The sequence below is a fragment of the Sorghum bicolor genome, chromosome 1 (genome assembly GCF_000003195.3).
Source record: "Sorghum bicolor cultivar BTx623 chromosome 1, Sorghum_bicolor_NCBIv3, whole genome shotgun sequence".
In the NCBI taxonomy this organism is placed as follows: domain Eukaryota; kingdom Viridiplantae; phylum Streptophyta; class Magnoliopsida; order Poales; family Poaceae; genus Sorghum; species Sorghum bicolor.
In genome coordinates this window covers 15,015,668-15,031,918 of record NC_012870.2, presented here as the reverse complement: position 1 = coordinate 15,031,918, position 16,251 = coordinate 15,015,668, and the positions used below count along the sequence as shown (strand labels likewise).

Genomic DNA, 16,251 nt, shown 5'->3' with positions numbered 1-16,251 from the left:
ACATTGTGAGCAAAAAAATAATAACTATGGACTACTTATGTAGGTCTCATGTATATGGACTACTTGGTCCATATACATTGAGGTTGCTCGATTGTACTGCTTGCGACCTGAGGCAGTGGAGAAGTGCAGATATCACGACTGGATTTTGGTGAACTGAATTATGTGAACTGAATTCTGGTGAATTGGATCCAGAAGTTGATGAAAAATGGATGAATTCTGGTGAACTCGGATCCAGAAGTTGATGAAAAATGGAGATGCTGGTTACGTGCAGCAAAGCCGTAGGTGATGACGATCCAAAGAGGCAACGAGTCAGACAATTCCAAAGCCATTTGGAAAGATTTACACAGGTTTAGTTTACAATGCCACAAATATACGCCATATAATTATTAAATTCAGCGAAAGAAACAAATATGTGTGTAAATTTGCTGCCGAAAAAAAAGGAAATTGTACCTTTCTACATGAAAATGACAGTCTATTCTCTTAAATTTATCTACCGAATCTGTCAGCCATTTAGCAATATTTTTTTAATACTTGTTATGACTTGTCAACCCTCTTTAAGCTTATTTACCGAATCTGCCAGCCATTTAGCAATGTTTTTTTAATACTTGTTATGACTTGTCAACCAAACGAACATGCTGGTTAAGGTTTCTATATATCCTGTTCTTTTTTTTTTTGGCAAAATCACATATCCTGTTCAAAAAAGATCGTTTTGCACATTCCAGTGGCAGTTTAGCCTGAATAATGGCTAAACACTAGCTTCAAGTAGACAACGATCACACATTTTGCACATGCTTGTCTCACCAATCTAATTTGAGCGCACACATTGCACAGAACCAGAGTATTTGCAAAATTTCATGTTTGAAGTTAAACTGAACTTTCTTACATTTTCTGGTTAATAACTGGCGACCGGCCAATACACAATGGTTTAGAAAAATAATGAAAAATGGAAACCTTGCACACACACGGGCAAAAAGATGTATAAGTCACAACAGATGCAAGGACTTCGCTATCCTCCAGGCTATGTAGCATCATGTTTGCTTTGAACTGTGAGACAAAAATCTGAGTTAGTGTAACCAAAAAATTAGATGCGGTGCATCTAATGTAAAAATCAACAATGAGCGCGTCAGAATTATACAACACAATCAGCATCGAGCACTAGAAAACTGAAAATGCAGCATCTCAAATAAAGCTTCCAATAAAAAGTAGAACAGTGCACTAAGTCGTCCAGGGAATCTAGAATCAGACAGATTTCTTGAAATGTCTCCATTGTGTAGGGTTTAAAATTTTAAATCTTAACCCTACCAAAAGCAGGTGTGTAACTATGTATTTCCTAAAACACATGGCATCAGTCCTCTCCTTTTAAGGCAGCACAAATGACTGAAGCGACTCATAACTCAGTGTCAACGTGAGTTTCCCACAAAGTTAAATTCAGAGCTTCACCTCAAGCTCAGCACAAGGCAATAGGCAATCATCATTCTTTGCTGGTGCCAAGTCATGACGTGTAAAATATATATGTCATTAGTCCCTTTTCAGGGCTATACTGGTGGAAATGGTAATGTAGCTTTCAATGCACTCTCATTTGGGCTCAGCTAATTGTGGGTTGCTAGCAGTTATTGCTGACTGCATAGAATATAACAAAATAGAATATTCTACATGTTCATAATTTCTGTGGAGAAAGTTATAATTCCGTACTATCTTTGAAAACTCTAACTCAAGACAACAAAAACAAAACCTTGGATCATCCTGAACTGTAGTGCACATGTAACTAGATGGCTGTGTATCAAACACTGCAGCTAGTGATAAACAATTGTAAACGCTTTATCCAGAGGTGAGCAAAGATCAGTCTCTAGACACCCTTCAAGAAAGCATTCAAATAAATTGCAAGTTTAAACCTACAAGTGCAACAAAAAGCAAAAAATAATGTAGAGAGGTGACTTGGCCTAAAAAGTTGTTGACTTAGACATCCTAATTCTAAATAATACCTCAGAAAGGTGCATTATTAATTGCTCTTTCAACTTGAAAAATACGTTGAAAAAAATGCCTTGCATGCTTGAAAATTAACATTTACTGTTCTCAATCAAGCAAACAAAGAGTCCTAAAAGTTCGACTCATAAGCATACCCTTTGGCTCTGTGGATAGCTACTCTTGAGGCTTCATAGCCGGGAATAGAAGAACTTCCTGAGTTTGCATTGAAAGATAATATCTTAGTCAATAATATCCCAGTGAACGTCAAGAATGTCAAGAAAGCATTGGACATTCCTATTGAAAAGAACTGATGGAAATACTCGAACCTTAATGTTCTGAGAATCTGTTAGCAACATCGTTAGGCGATCAATTCCCAAGCCCCAACCGCCTGTTGGTGGTAGACCATACTCAAGGGCAGTACAGAATGTTTCATCCAAGGCCATAGCTTCATCATCACCAGATTGACGATCCTGGACATGATACAATGTTAAAGACAACACAACTCACCACTCCTAATAAAGAATAGAGAACAGCAAATGCAAGTCCCAGTTAATGCCCAATTGAAAACATAACAGGAAAAGGTTAATGAACTTTTGTGTTCTTCTTGACATCCTATCCCTACCAACATACATTCCTTTTTGGTTCTATATTCTTAGGCGCACATGTGCACATGCATGCTTGGACTCAGAAATCCAAAACATAGTGATGACTTAGGTTACTTCTTAAAGGAATATACAATCTGCAAGGTTACTTGAGTGTTCATTAAGTTAAAAATTACCTTTAGTTGTTCCTCAAACCGTTGCCTCTGCACAACAGGATCGTTTAACTCTGTGTATGCATTGCACACCTACAGGCATTTGAAGGTCATACTGTGAAACATCAAGGAAGCAAAACATGGAAGTAGTGCCAACAAAGAACAGTCTATACCTCATGCTTGTTAACAAATAGCTCGAACCTCTCAGTCAATCCAGGTCGGGACCTATGCCACTTTGCCAATGGACTCATTATCTCTGGATGATTGATGATAAATGTTGGATTCACACACATCTCCTCCAAGAAATGGCCAACTAACTATCCAATAGCAACAGAACACATCAGTATTATAGCAAATATATTTTAATGGATACACTGCAACAGAAATGATTGACCCAAACTCCAAAAGGCCAAAACCTTGACATGTAAACAAATGAATTCAAGCTAAGCAAATGTGTTTTTTCTCAATAGAATGGAACAGTATTAAAATCAACACCAATAAAGACCTAAACAAATCAGGGGATGGACAATGCATGCTTCTTCAAGTAAAGTATATTATCAGTACTAAAATCTAACTGCCAAAATGAAATACAAGTATACAACAGCATGCTGCAGTTTCATTAAGTCAAAATAGAAACCTTGTCAAGCAACCGTGATGTCGTTTGGGGAGGTGGACATTTCACATCATACTTCGCACATGCTTCTATCAAGTAACGATTTGCTTCATCACTAGATAGATCTTTTGGTATATTGAGATTGGCCACAACCTCCAAATCTTTAATCATATCTATCCTTCTGCAATAAGACAAAATAAAAAAAAATGTATCAGAGTTTGTAGCAACTGCAGATTGAAGAACATGTAAAAGGCACACCTAGGGAAAATATAAGTTATATTGATGCTTTGAAGAGCATCTGTTGATTACCTGAAGGGAGGCGTGAAATCAATTTCTATTGGGGGGTTCATAACTCCATTTGCATGATATTTTATCTTATAGCCACCTGTCAGCTCCTTAACCATGCCTATTAACCATAAAATAAAAATGTATAGGTGTAAATTTTCCATTTTTAAAAGATGTGATGAAGAAGTTACAATGGTGCAGCATTATTTAGTCAACACATGTTACCTGACAACATGGTTTCAGTAAGCTCCATCAAATCATTGTAATCGGCATAAGCCATATAAAATTCACAAGTTGTGAATTCAGGATTGTGTGTTAAATCAATTCCTTCATTCCTGAATTGTTTTCCAATTTCATAGACACGGTCCAATCCACCGACAACCAATTCCTTCAGATATAATTCAGGAGCAATACGCATAAAAAGCCTCATGTTTAATTCATTGTGGTGTGTAACAAAAGGCCTCGCAGCTGCTCCACCAGCAATCATGTTCATCATCGGAGTCTCCACCTATAATACACAAAACATCAGATATTGAGGTGTCAACTGGAAAGAAACTGCACAAATCTTGTGCTTACCTCCAAAAATTCACGTTCATCAAGGAACTTCCGGATAAATGAGACAACTTTAGATCGTGTCTTGAAGATATGCCTCACTTCATGGTTTACCATAAGATCAAGATACCTTTGACGATACCGAGTTTCCTGACATCAGAAAACAAACAGTTAAAAACCAAATAATTCTTTCTAGTTATTATCAACATTTGAACATAGGCAAAAGTGAAAGTGAAACCATTCATTGTTCACAATTAACTTGCTAAAGAAACAATAGATGTATTTGGTTTCAGGAATCAACCCATATGATCAGTAGGATAACGCCATCCCTCACTTCTGTTAATATAATAACGTGCTAACTGGTGAGTGCCCAGCCCATATAGAATTCTTATGCCCGAAAAAATTGTGGGTCAGGTTCGAGATCAGGATTGGATGTGTCATACGCATCCCATTTCTCAAAATAAACATAACATAGAGGTGACTTGAGACAGCAAAGTTAGAAAAAATGATTAACCCCCTAAGCATGCAAGTATTGTCTGTCTGCACAGTAAGTCCTTATTTGTATTCTACAAAGGGTGGTCCAACATCGGGCCAGGATACTACACCATCCTAGCGCATAGAAACAAAGCCTAAGTGTGTAGGCATATTTTCTATTGTTTCAACAGGCTCACTAAACCTTACAAGTGTCCTCACAACAATGGCCTAACCACATGAACCCAAAAAAGCTGACTGCATTGCATAGTTTTGAGCTCCGGGATTAGATTACAGTGGTCCATTATGATCAGAAATGTTCCCTAGTTGTTTGTTACATATTCAGGATGCCAGAGGAAAGCACTTTATTCTTGCAACATGCTTCAAATGTTTGCAACCACAGAATGTCAGGAAATAAAACGATATTGCTTGCCTGAAGAAATGGTAAATAACCAGTGTTTATGTTTAAGAAGAGTAAGACATAATGAAGAATGATGACAAACCTGATCCCTCAAAACATAATTTTCGATGTTCCTACCCATTCCTGGAGTCCACGGTACAGGCACCGCACTTCCTTCACCTTTCTGTAATAAATAAATATTTGATATGTAAAGATTGCAACTAATATTATAGGAAAATGGGGATAGCTTAATAACACTAAATATGTAAACATTTCAACTATATAATAGGGCCTTCTTGAAAGCATAAAGTTTGCCAAAGCCAGTCCCCCACAATATCCAGAGGGTCCAAAAATTGCAAGTTATTGGTCAACTTCCTTCTATGTTTTATTAAACAATAAAAAGAGAAATACTTTTTTTGAATTAAATTTTGATTCTCACCTGCCGAGGCATCATATGAAGACATGGAGAGAGCACGACAAATTTCTTTGGGAATACACTAAGCTCCCCTCTGTTGCTTTTTCCTGATGTTCAACATATTGATTAACTTATCAAACATAGAAAAAATACAATAAAATAGCAAGAAATCTTATGATTTTGTAATTGCTCAGACAAACAGCATGCACTACTATCACTTGTGTAACTGGATTGTATTTTCCTGATGCTCAACAATTGAAACATCAAGTCTATAAAAGATAGCAAGAAAAACATTACAATCATCAAATCATTGAGTGCTTGATCGGGCAAACAATAGAACTGATGAGTTAACCAGGGACAAACTACATAACAGTACAGTTTTTTCAAGAAAACATACTACTTGAATCATGCAATGAAAGTTTGAAACCAGCTAAATACAAATAGTAATATTTCAACTAATCATAGAAGTCCCTACTTATAGTTCTAAACTTTGAACTGAACACTACAAACCTGGATAGCCAGCTATGCCAACAATATCACCTCGCTTCACACCTGAGTGATACTTAGAAAATTCAGCTTCGTCCAACTCTGAGGTCCTATAAAAAATAAAAAAGGTAAAAAAAAAATTCAGTTCAGTGTAAATAATTGATCTTTTAAATCACACTTTTACATGATAAAAATTATTTATAATTGAGAAAATAGGTTATCAAGGAAATATCTGCAAGCAGAACTATTAAGTATGCAGTGTCCACTAAAAAACATAACCTAATGTTTGGTCCTGCGATATAAATAAAAGCACAAGGAAAACAAGACCTTTTGGCACAAATGAGATACTTCATCATGTCACCACATGAGGCTTAACTATTCTACAAAATAGGCCACCTATCTCTAGAGCTGACAAATATTGTAGATCTATGAGACTATCTTTTGCTGATCAAGAAATTAAAAGTTAAACTAGCTAAGCCATATTATATGCCATTAGTATAGTTCATGGAGTATTTCCATCACAAACTACTACTACATAAGCAGCCAAGTAGGATAAGTAGTCTATGTATACTGTGACTTGGTTTAACTACTGATGCTTGAATCTACCATGAATATGCATAGTTAAAGCATGAATTCTACCACCAGGGAGCTAGTTAGCGCAGAACAGGGGATGAGTGAGGCCTGGTTTGGAACAGCTTAAACTTCTGTATAAGGTGCTTTGTTCTAACTGCGCAGAGAAGCCACTTCCAAGACAAGCTGCTGAATAAAACGTTCGGATGTTCGTATTCTCTTTCAACTTTTTTGTAAGGATTCAGAGATGAACAAGGTTGCCTCCAGTGCTCTCATCGTAGAAGAGCAAATCGATGGCCTGTCCTGGATGGCCTTCTGTGGAAACACAACTGCTGGCGTGGGTGAGCAAATGTGCACCCCCCTGGCTGGATCTCGTCACACAGGAACAGGGAGGTTGCGCACCACTTAGTCTGGCAGGAATGGTGAGGAGGGAAAGGGACTTGTGTGCGGATCCGCCGCTAGCGAGCTTCATGACCTTCCAGGGCAGAGAGCCAGATGCTGGAGGGGTGGCATAGCCTCAAGCTCGGGTGACAAATGCAGAGAGCAGCGTGGCAAAGGAATGGCACAACCGCAGGGGCACTGGTGGAGGAGTGGAGGTCTTCTGGCAGAGGAGGGAGGTGAAAGCGCCACTGCTGCTTGCTGTGGGAGAGAAGCGAAAAGTAGCATGCATGGGAAGGGAGCACAAGTATCAGGCAGTCATGCAGGGGAGGCGTGGTTGTAAAAGCTGGTCCCCTGCCACCGCAGGAAAAATTGCATGCTAGTTCATTTCGCACAAGCGCTTGATTTTAGGCTACCTGAAAAGTTTCGCATTTGGCATCTGTGGCAGCTGAAAAAGAAGCAGAAGCTCGAAAGCCGATGCACCAAAAAGGGCCATAATCCAGTGCATAAAAAAAATATAAACCCCATGCAGTGGTTGACAATTGAAGAAATATGACAATCGAACACCATAATAGACGTGAAAGTTTTACCTGGCATCAGCCATCACTTGAACCTTCATGCCCCCACCATAAAGATCATAAAAGAATAGCTTAGATGATGATGTTCTCTTGTTCATGATCCTCCCTTTGATAAAAGAAAAATACAAATGAGACCTATATGAATCTCCAACTTAAGACTACAACCCTAGGAGGAAAACAAAAGGAGTTACCAGCTAAACACTCTGTCACATCTGTAAGCTTCTCCCCATTGCTCAAGGTGTTGAACTTCTCAATGTATTCGGCTACAGAGATGCCAACTGGGAACTTATGGGGATAGGGGTTTACACCTGTGGCCTTGAGCGAATCAAGAGTCTTGAGCCTATTCTCATAGTATTGCTGCAGCAGGAAACACATCCATCCAATAAGAGTAAGAATAAGGAACAGAATTTAAAAAGCAAGACAGGAAAAGCAAAGATGCAACATACAGTGGGATCCATGTCATCATCGTCAGCAGCAGATGCCTTCTGAGGCTTTCCACTGGCAGCAGCTGCCGCAGCCTACAACAACAGAAGGCACACATCAATTTTGAGCTTGGCACTAACATTGTGAAAATTTAACTTCCAACTGCAAAACTACAGTCAACTTCTATAAGCTAACCAAGCGAACAATACTTAGTGGAAGGAATGGCATGTTCTAACCAAATTAATCCAGGACTCGCTGATTTAGCACATAATAACAAGAATTGCAGTAACAGGAAGAAACAACAACAAAAATGTTCCTCACCTTGTTCTTCTTCTCTTCCTCCTTGAGCCTCCGCTCCTCTTCCAGCTTCTTCCTCTTCTCCTCTCTCTTCTTCGCGCTGTACACATCAAACATCAAACACGGAACAACCAATCCCCCCCCTAATCAGAAAACAGAAATACCAAATAAAACCAAAATGGGAGAGGAAGGCTCGGATGTCCCATACTTCTTCGAGAGCTGCGGCTCCTCTCCGCCCTCACCCGCCGGCGGAGGATTCTGCGCGTCGCCGCCCGTTGAGAGCCCCGCGAGCTTCTCCTCCAGACCAGACGCCGATCCCGCGCCGTCCGCCATGTCGCGCGCGGACCTCTAGGGTTTCGCTGTGACTTGTGCTGCGGCCGGGCGGGAGGAGAACGGCGAACGAGATGAGACGCGGTTGCGGTTGGAATGTGGAGGCGCAGGTGGTGGTAGGGTTTTAGGGCAGCGCAGCGAGTGGCGGCGCGGAGGAAAGGAAAACCTTCGTAGCCGCCAAGTCATCTGATACCCACGGGCCACGGCATTGACATGGGCCGCCAAGTCATCTGATGGGCCATTTTGAACAACGTGGGTTCAGCCCAACACGGGACACGGCCCTGGTAATGATTTTTCTCCTTTTTGGCGAAGGCTGCTAATGATTTTCTCGACAAGGCCAATCGTGTATTCGTGTCCGATTCCAGTGGGCAAGGCAATGGCGGGGAGAGGCGGAGGCGGAGGCGGCGGCGGCAAGGGCGCGGCGGGGAGGATGATGTCGCTGCAGGAGTTCGTGTCCTCCATGGCCCCGCTCATCGATCTCGAGAAGGTTTTTTTTCTCTCTCTCTCTCTCCTATTTCAAGTTTGCGGTTGACTCGGCTGGTGACAGAAATGGATAGTGAGAGCGTCTGGGGTGGGTGCGCAGGCGGCGGAGATAACGGCGGAGTCCGAGACGAGCGCCAAGAGCCTGGAGAGGCGGGGCTGCGTCATTGCAAACCTCAAGTGCACCGATGCCCAGGTTGCTGCTTCAGTTCTCTACTTCTGTTGCTGCTTCTGCTGCTTGGTGTGATAGGAATAGGAATGCTGCAGTTCAGTCTTCAGTGCTAGACTTCTAATGGCCTTTGACTTGCTTATGCTGCTTGGCGCGTAGAGTAGACGGGACTGATGGGGAAGACGCTCCTGGAGTTCCAGCCCAACAAAGGCGACGTTCTCCCGGCTCACAAGGTGAGGCTGCTGTCTCTCGCCCTCTCTTTTCGTTGCTTGCTGTTGTGGCATTAGGGTTAGGAATTCAGATTGTTTTGCAAATGAGCTTTGTGTCACTTTCCGTTGTATACATAATCATGATATACTGTGTGGTGACAGTGTGACATAGGAAAGGCACACAAGTTCCTTTATATTCACAGGATGTTGATTGAAAACATGTTCACTGAGACTGATAATGCTAACTTCACTTTTCCATTCTACTGCAGTTTGGAACGCATGATGTGGTTGCCCTGAAGCCAAATAAGGCAGATGCCGGATCTGCTTCGCTTGGTCAAGGTGTGGTTTATCGCTTAAAGGTACATGTCATCTAATGCTGCCAGCAATTTAAGGCTTGCTCTGTGTGTAGGAGTAATAATAATATCAATTTTGTTTCTTAACCAACAGGATTCTTCCATTACTGTTGCTTTTGATGATATTCCTGAAGATGGTTTAAATAGCCCTCTGCGTCTTGAGAAGCTTGCAAATGAGGTACTTTGCCATTGTGCAGCATTCCATGCTTTCTCCTGATAATCACAGCCTTTTAAGCTCATAATTGCACTTCTTTGTTTGTAATGTCATATTGTCCATGTTTGTTAATTGCTGGTTACATTGACCTACAGTTTAAATATACCTCTTTCATTGTCGATTTTCTCCTTGTGTAGTTTAGATTTTACTGGCTTGCCAGACCACCCAGACATCAAATTATGATAATCCCTATTCTAGGTCACTTATCGGAGGATGAAGGATGCACTAATTGAACTTAGCAAGGCTGTCCAAACAGGACCTTGTGCAAACCTTGTTCCTGTTTTATTTGGAGAGAAGGCACCCATGCGCTCCAAGGATACTATGAAATTCAGTCCATTCAATAAGAACTTGGATGATTCACAGGTTACCATTTGAAATACTTCCTTTGTTGGTTGCATTCAGCTCTTGATTGTGTGATGCAGCATCGTTAAGTTCCATTTATCCTCTGATCCACATGGTATGAGTTAAAGAAAAGCCATATACAAATGCAACTTATTATTTTCCTGGGATAATAGGGTTTACTATATTATTTTAAAGACGATTTACCATAGAATTTTTTAGTAAATTGTTTTGTTCTGTAATCCCTCTTTCCTTGTAAATTGTTAATTACAATTGCATGAAGTTGAGTCATGTATGAATTTATAGTTTGATTTTTCAACCTGCCGTAGTGCCGTGTTAACTTAAAGTATATAATTATTATTATTATGGGAGCCAGAATTGCAATTCAATTCACCAGGATGTCTGCCATTAATTAAATGCTGCAATGCTAGAAAGGATTTTGTTAGTGTCTGTTGCCTGCCATATTTAAATGGCTACTCTAAAGATGATGCAGTTGCAGTTCTAGTTGCTTTTATCAGTTTTATCACCATATGGAGAGATGCTGTCACTATTTGAAAGTATTTCAAGCCGAGGTTAAAACTAAGATACCTAATTCCTTCATGACTGGTTAAACTTGAGTACATTTAACATTTTAGTACTATGGTTGTACTATGAAGAAGCACATTCATAGATTGTACTATGAAGAAGCACATCCACAGAATGATTCACTGTGTGGCTACCACCATGTAATGCAGCAAAATATGCAACAGTTTACACTCTGAATTAAGTTTGAGTCTTTCAAAAGAAAGATATAACAGCTGTTGATAGTTTGTTTTATTCATTACAACTGCAGATTTTTATTCAATTGCAAGTATTTCTTGAATTTAAATCGGTAATAGAAGTAGCAACTGAAACCAGCCCAGCAGGCATCAGCAACTTGTGGGTGTGCCATCACATTTTGCATTATGGCTGCATCTATATTTCGCCCTCTTACCTCTCAATATTATACTACTAGTTAGTCGGCCTTGTTTGCATAGCAGTAGAGCCAGCAGTCTACTATCGTAGCACCCTCTTAAATGTTGATGGTTTACCTTGGCATTAGGTTGTTTCTGTGTCATTTGTAACTTGTGATTGTTTTGATGTTTTAGTGTTTTACAAAGTTTCAGAGTAGAGGTTTCTATTAGAAAGTTATTATTGTTTGAAAAAATCAGGAGCTGCACAAATACTGTTTTGATCTTTGGCCTTGTACACCATATATGTTTTTCAATTTCTTTTGTATAAACATCCAAGACACAGCATATTATTTAAACTGCAGGGCATAAACTGGATGCTTTTTTACCACTTTATAATAAATGTTGTATGTGTCTTCTGTAGAAAGAGGCTATTTCAAAGGCTCTTGGATCAAGGGATGTTTTCTTGCTTCATGGACCTCCTGGAACTGGGAAAACAACAACTATTATTGAGATAATATTGCAGGAGGTCAAGCGTGGATCAAAGATTCTTGCCTGTGCTGCTTCTAATATTGCTGTGGATAATATTGTTGAACGACTTGCACGATACAGGTTTGCTGAAACAAAGTTATGAAATATGTTGATCACTGAATTTTTTTGCTTTGAGATTTCTGTTGGAAAGAAACGACAAGCATATACTGCATCTATTTTGGAGAAGATGGGATGTGAATAATCTCATTGTCCCATAAGTGACACAATATATGCCGTTTTTCACCAATTTGCTAAATGTTATATGAGCCTGTTAAACTTCTGCAGGACAAAATTGGTGAGGTTAGGGCACCCTGCTCGTTTACTGCCCCAAGTGCTCGACAGCGCTCTTGATGCACAGGTATTTCACTATTTTTAGTGGCTTATCAGTTTGCTTCTATGCTTTGCAAGTTGGAACTAGAATTTCTAGATGCATGAAGTTTGCTATTTACTTCGTAAGTGGCGATTGACTATTTTCTAACTATTGGCTTATCCAAATACATTGTAAAGTGTAATCATCATTTACCTTTATTGGATATTTATGAAAATTCAGATTATGAATCTTTGCATTCCCTTTGGGCAGATCAGTTTTTGCCTCTGTTATTGCAGTGTGATCATTTCTTTTCCCAACGTCAAGAAATGAGTTAGTTTTATATTGTCTTTTCCTTTTGTTATCAACCATATCACTATACATGCACTTTATTTAAATCAATTTAAATAACTGTAAATGATATCCAGTTTAAAATTACTGTAAGATATCTCGTTTGAGTATATAAACAAAAGTCATATGATCTTTGACCTGTGATACCTCTATGTGTTCACATGACTTCTGGGGGACCAGGTATTACGAGCTGATAATAGCAGCTTGGCAGGAGACATTCGCAAGGAAATGAAGGTAAACAGCTATTCATTCACTTCCAAATTCTTGCTTTTATTTACACCATGACTGCTTAGAATTCATGGTGCCAGGCTTTCAAAACTTGAACATGAATATGTTTTAAGTATTAATGTTCTGATATGCAAAAACTACATCACCAGATTTATCACAATATATACGTTAAGTTTTACGAATCGAGTGATGTAACTACAAAATGAGGTCAGGGGGTCATATCAGGGACCCCAAAAAAATCAAATAGAAGATAATGCAGTGTGTACATTTTTTTGGACACTACCAACAGCTATCAAAGAACAAATTACTGACAAGCCTCTTATAATTTTGTTTTCAGTTACTTTATCATCTGCGGTTAGGTTTTTCTTGATATATCCTGTCTCCTGTAGGTGCTTAATAGCAAATTGCTGAAGGCTAAAGATAGGAACACTAAACGGGACATCAGGAAAGAGCTCAGAGCCCTTGCAAAAGAGGAGAGAAAAAGACAGCAGCTTGCAGTCACTGATGTACTGAAAAACGCTGATGTTGTGCTGACAACTTTGACTGGCGCATCTTCAAAAAAGCTAAACGGAATTACATTTGATTTGGTTGTTATTGATGAAGCTGCTCAGGCACTTGAGGTGGCATGCTGGATAGCCTTGTTGAAAGTAAGTATAAGATTGAAGCACAAATCAAAGTTTGTGGTGTGCTCTGTAGTGATGTAATTTGAATCTATTGACAGCATCGCAAATATTGCTCACTTGGTAAATCTTATAACATTTATGAAGTAATTTTTAACATAAATTCACTTAAAGCATCCTGCTAAAAGGGCAGACCCAGTGCTGGAGGCTCCCACATGAGTGGGGTCTGGGGAAGGGAAAACCGAGGCAAGCCATTAGCTAAGTAATTGCCTTTATGTTTAGTATAAATCAGCATGCACAATAGTGTGGTTGTAATAATGTAGAACTGTAGTTTCAGTGATTGGCATTATGATTTGGCGCTTCTTAATCTACTTTCTTGGCATCCAGGGGCCAAGATGTATTCTTGCTGGAGACCATCTTCAACTTCCTCCAACAATTCAAAGTGTTGAGGCTGAAAAGAAGGGGATGGGAAAGACACTCTTTGAACGCCTTACTGAAGCATATGGAGAGGAAATCACATCCATGCTCACTGTCCAGTACAGAATGCACGAGCACATTATGAGCTGGTCATCTAAAGAACTTTACAATAATAAGGTGTGAATTTACCCTATGCTATTATGCTACCAGTTCCGTCCTTGTTTTGATTGTTTTTCTGTCACTTTCTTCATCTTATGGTTCCCTTGTTTCTTCTCAGATCAAAGCACATTCTAGTGTTGCTGGGCATATGCTCTATGATCTTGAAGAAGTCACTAGATCTTCTTCAACAGAACCAACTATTATACTCATTGACACTACAGGGTGATTGTTATCTGATGTTTCTCGCTGTTTCAGAACATGAGAACACTATTGTAATTATATTTGTTGACTGTTCATACATAGAGATTCCACTATTTTCTCTTTATTTTTTTCCTTTTTGCTCTGTATGCCATGCAAATAGTATTGCTAAGTACCTTTACAAAAGAAAATAGGATTAATATTTTCTCTGTAGAAATATGCTTCGCATTCGAAGAAGATAATTAGGATGCGTGGGGCCATCCTTTTGTTGGTTGAAAAAGATGCTTTTTGGCTAAGAGATGAATCCTCTGGATGCTTTTCACATAATGTTCTAACATTTTCGAATACTCTTAGGTGTGATATGGAAGAAGTAAAAGACGAAGAGGAGAGCACCATGAATGAAGGCGAGGCAGCAGTATCCATCGCCCATGCCAAGTTGCTTGTTGAGAGTGGCGTTAATGCTTCTGATATTGGAATAATTACTCCTTACTCTGCACAGGTTTTTGGTCCCTTAGTCACCCTATGCATATTCAAGTTAATATCTAATCTTACCAGTCATCCACTGATGGCTGCGGTACATGGTCTTCTGGTTAATAACCATGCTTTATACTTCTCTGTCCTATCGTCATGACCTAATATATGTATGCATGTAACACGGCCTTCTGTTGTGTGTGTGTGTGGGGGGGGGGGGGGGGGGGCATTATACAGGTTCTTATTGTTTCATGTCTTTTGTGCTCACACTGTTAAGGTTCAATATATAAGATGCCTATCTACAGTATATCTTTTTTTTTCCCTCTCATTTACACCATTGTTGGTGGTTGGCAGATTTTACATGGCCGATAGCCTCGGTCTTTTACTTGCTTTATTACATTGTAAACATTTTCTTGCAACTCTCAGCTTTTAATTCATCTGGCTGTTATGAATTTATGGTGTCTTCTTGAGGGCTTCACCTAGTTCTGAAGGCCTGAATTATTGAATGGTTTAATATCACAGGTAACCTGCCTGAAGATGATGAGAAACAAAGATGCTAAATTGAAAGATTTAGAGATATCGACAGTTGATGGGTTTCAGGGCCGGGAGAAAGAAGCCATCATCATTTCAATGGTCCGGTCTAACTCAAAGAAAGAGGTAAAACCCCTCCTGCGAACCTCTTAGATGAAAATTCTGTACTTATTTTCACTTGTACATATACAGGAATACTAGACCCTGATGCATATACAACATTACGTGGTATATCCAGAAAAACAGGATTTAGGTGTGCTTGTTTTTTTATGAAAAAATGTAGGGAAAAAAAATGGTCTATGGACTATAAGCATTGCTAGCATGTTCTGCATTTTTTTTTTTTTGATGCAAGATGATCTGCAGATGTTTTGTTGTGATTCTACAGTTCGTAATTTTTGTCATGAGAATGAATGAAATCTACTTGCGAAAAAAATGGTAACCTGACTTAACAACTGAAATGAGATGTTCCTACTTCCTAGTTATGTTTGATCATATAAGGTGGGAAACTTCACCTCATAATCCAAACACAATAGTTGTCTTTGTCTCCGGGTTTTCTGTAGCCATTGCTGAGTAAACCTTGTGGCCTTTGGTTCTTTTATTAGGTGGGGTTCTTGAGTGATCACAGGCGGATGAACGTGGCGGTGACACGCGCCAGGAGGCAGTGCTGTCTGGTGTGTGACGTGGAGACCGTGAGCAACGACAGGTTCCTGAAACGCTTGGTCGAATACTTCGAGGAGAACGGGGAGTACTTGAGTGCTTCAGAATACCAGAGCAGCTGACTGGCGTCAATCAAATTAAATCCAACTACTCTAGTGGTTCGTGCAACTGATGCTTTTTCCATCCAGCCTTGCGTACGACGTCTGGCGTGATGGCATCTGGCATATCCGTGGAGCAAGTGGATAGGATCTGCAATTCTGCATGGAGATTAGAGTGCTGGAGAGCACACACAACAGTATGATTGTATGAAAGCTATGGTTCCTAGCTACCTATCTTTGCTTTTTCTTTTCCTTGTGAACACATAAATGATGATGTTTTGTACTGCCGTTGCCAATGCCATGGGAATGAAAATCTTACAAAAGCAAGAGGTCAGTGGAGAATTTGCTATGGAACAGTGTACTTTTGTTCTCCTTTACCTTTTGGTCCCGGTGACGCGACTCCTGCTAGGCGGGCTGTGTGGACTGTCACACTGCTTGTGGGAATATCCGCCACAATATGCTGAATTGCTGTC

At 39.8% G+C, this 16,251-nt stretch overlaps 2 protein-coding genes across 6 annotated transcripts; one reads left to right on the top strand and one right to left on the bottom strand.

Annotated features, from left to right (window-relative positions):
• Nucleotides 790-8,648, bottom strand: LOC8063004 (lysine--tRNA ligase). Its single transcript, XM_002464232.2, has 17 exons — nucleotides 8,396-8,648; nucleotides 8,212-8,287; nucleotides 7,914-7,985; nucleotides 7,659-7,824; nucleotides 7,480-7,573; nucleotides 5,966-6,051; nucleotides 5,480-5,562; nucleotides 5,144-5,224; nucleotides 4,194-4,319; nucleotides 3,843-4,125; nucleotides 3,642-3,738; nucleotides 3,357-3,513; nucleotides 2,893-3,036; nucleotides 2,744-2,812; nucleotides 2,292-2,435; nucleotides 2,121-2,178; nucleotides 790-1,044 (listed from the first exon to the last, which is right to left on the bottom strand). The coding sequence occupies exons 1-16, from the start codon at nucleotides 8,518-8,520 to the stop codon at nucleotides 2,140-2,142; spliced, it is 1,842 nt and encodes a 613-aa protein (XP_002464277.1). The 5' UTR covers nucleotides 8,521-8,648; the 3' UTR covers nucleotides 790-1,044; nucleotides 2,121-2,139.
• On the top strand, nucleotides 8,845-16,127 carry LOC8063003 (DNA-binding protein SMUBP-2). 5 transcript variants are annotated; one of them, XM_002466827.2, is made up of 15 exons: nucleotides 8,845-9,004; nucleotides 9,101-9,193; nucleotides 9,331-9,399; nucleotides 9,645-9,734; nucleotides 9,823-9,906; nucleotides 10,141-10,305; nucleotides 11,635-11,822; nucleotides 12,027-12,099; nucleotides 12,580-12,633; nucleotides 13,017-13,274; nucleotides 13,635-13,841; nucleotides 13,942-14,045; nucleotides 14,376-14,520; nucleotides 15,015-15,149; nucleotides 15,626-16,127. In XM_002466827.2, exons 1-15 carry the CDS (start codon nucleotides 8,894-8,896, stop codon nucleotides 15,800-15,802), a joined length of 1,953 nt encoding a protein of 650 aa, XP_002466872.1. In that variant the 5' UTR covers nucleotides 8,845-8,893; the 3' UTR covers nucleotides 15,803-16,127. The 5 variants fall into 5 exon arrangements, with proteins under 5 accessions (XP_002466872.1, XP_021307072.1, XP_021307071.1 ...); XM_021451397.1 differs by having other exon boundaries at nucleotides 9,326-9,399; XM_021451399.1 differs by having other exon boundaries at nucleotides 8,863-9,004; nucleotides 9,075-9,193.

Coding starts and splice junctions, on each gene's coding strand:
- LOC8063004 (XM_002464232.2), bottom strand. CDS start 8,520: ATGGCGGACGGCGCGGGATCGGCGTCTGGTCTGGAGGAGAAGCTCGCG. Junction 8,288..8,395: donor GAGCCGCAGCTCTCGAAGAA/GTATGGGACATC, acceptor TGATGTGTACAG/CGCGAAGAAGAGAGAGGAGA. Junction 4,320..5,143: donor ATTATGTTTTGAGGGATCAG/GTTTGTCATCAT, acceptor TTCTGATGTCAG/GAAACTCGGTATCGTCAAAG.
- LOC8063003 (XM_002466827.2), top strand. CDS start 8,894: ATGGCGGGGAGAGGCGGAGGCGGAGGCGGCGGCGGCAAGGGCGCGGCG. Junction 9,400..9,644: donor ACGTTCTCCCGGCTCACAAG/GTGAGGCTGCTG, acceptor ATTCTACTGCAG/TTTGGAACGCATGATGTGGT. Junction 9,735..9,822: donor GTGTGGTTTATCGCTTAAAG/GTACATGTCATC, acceptor CTTAACCAACAG/GATTCTTCCATTACTGTTGC.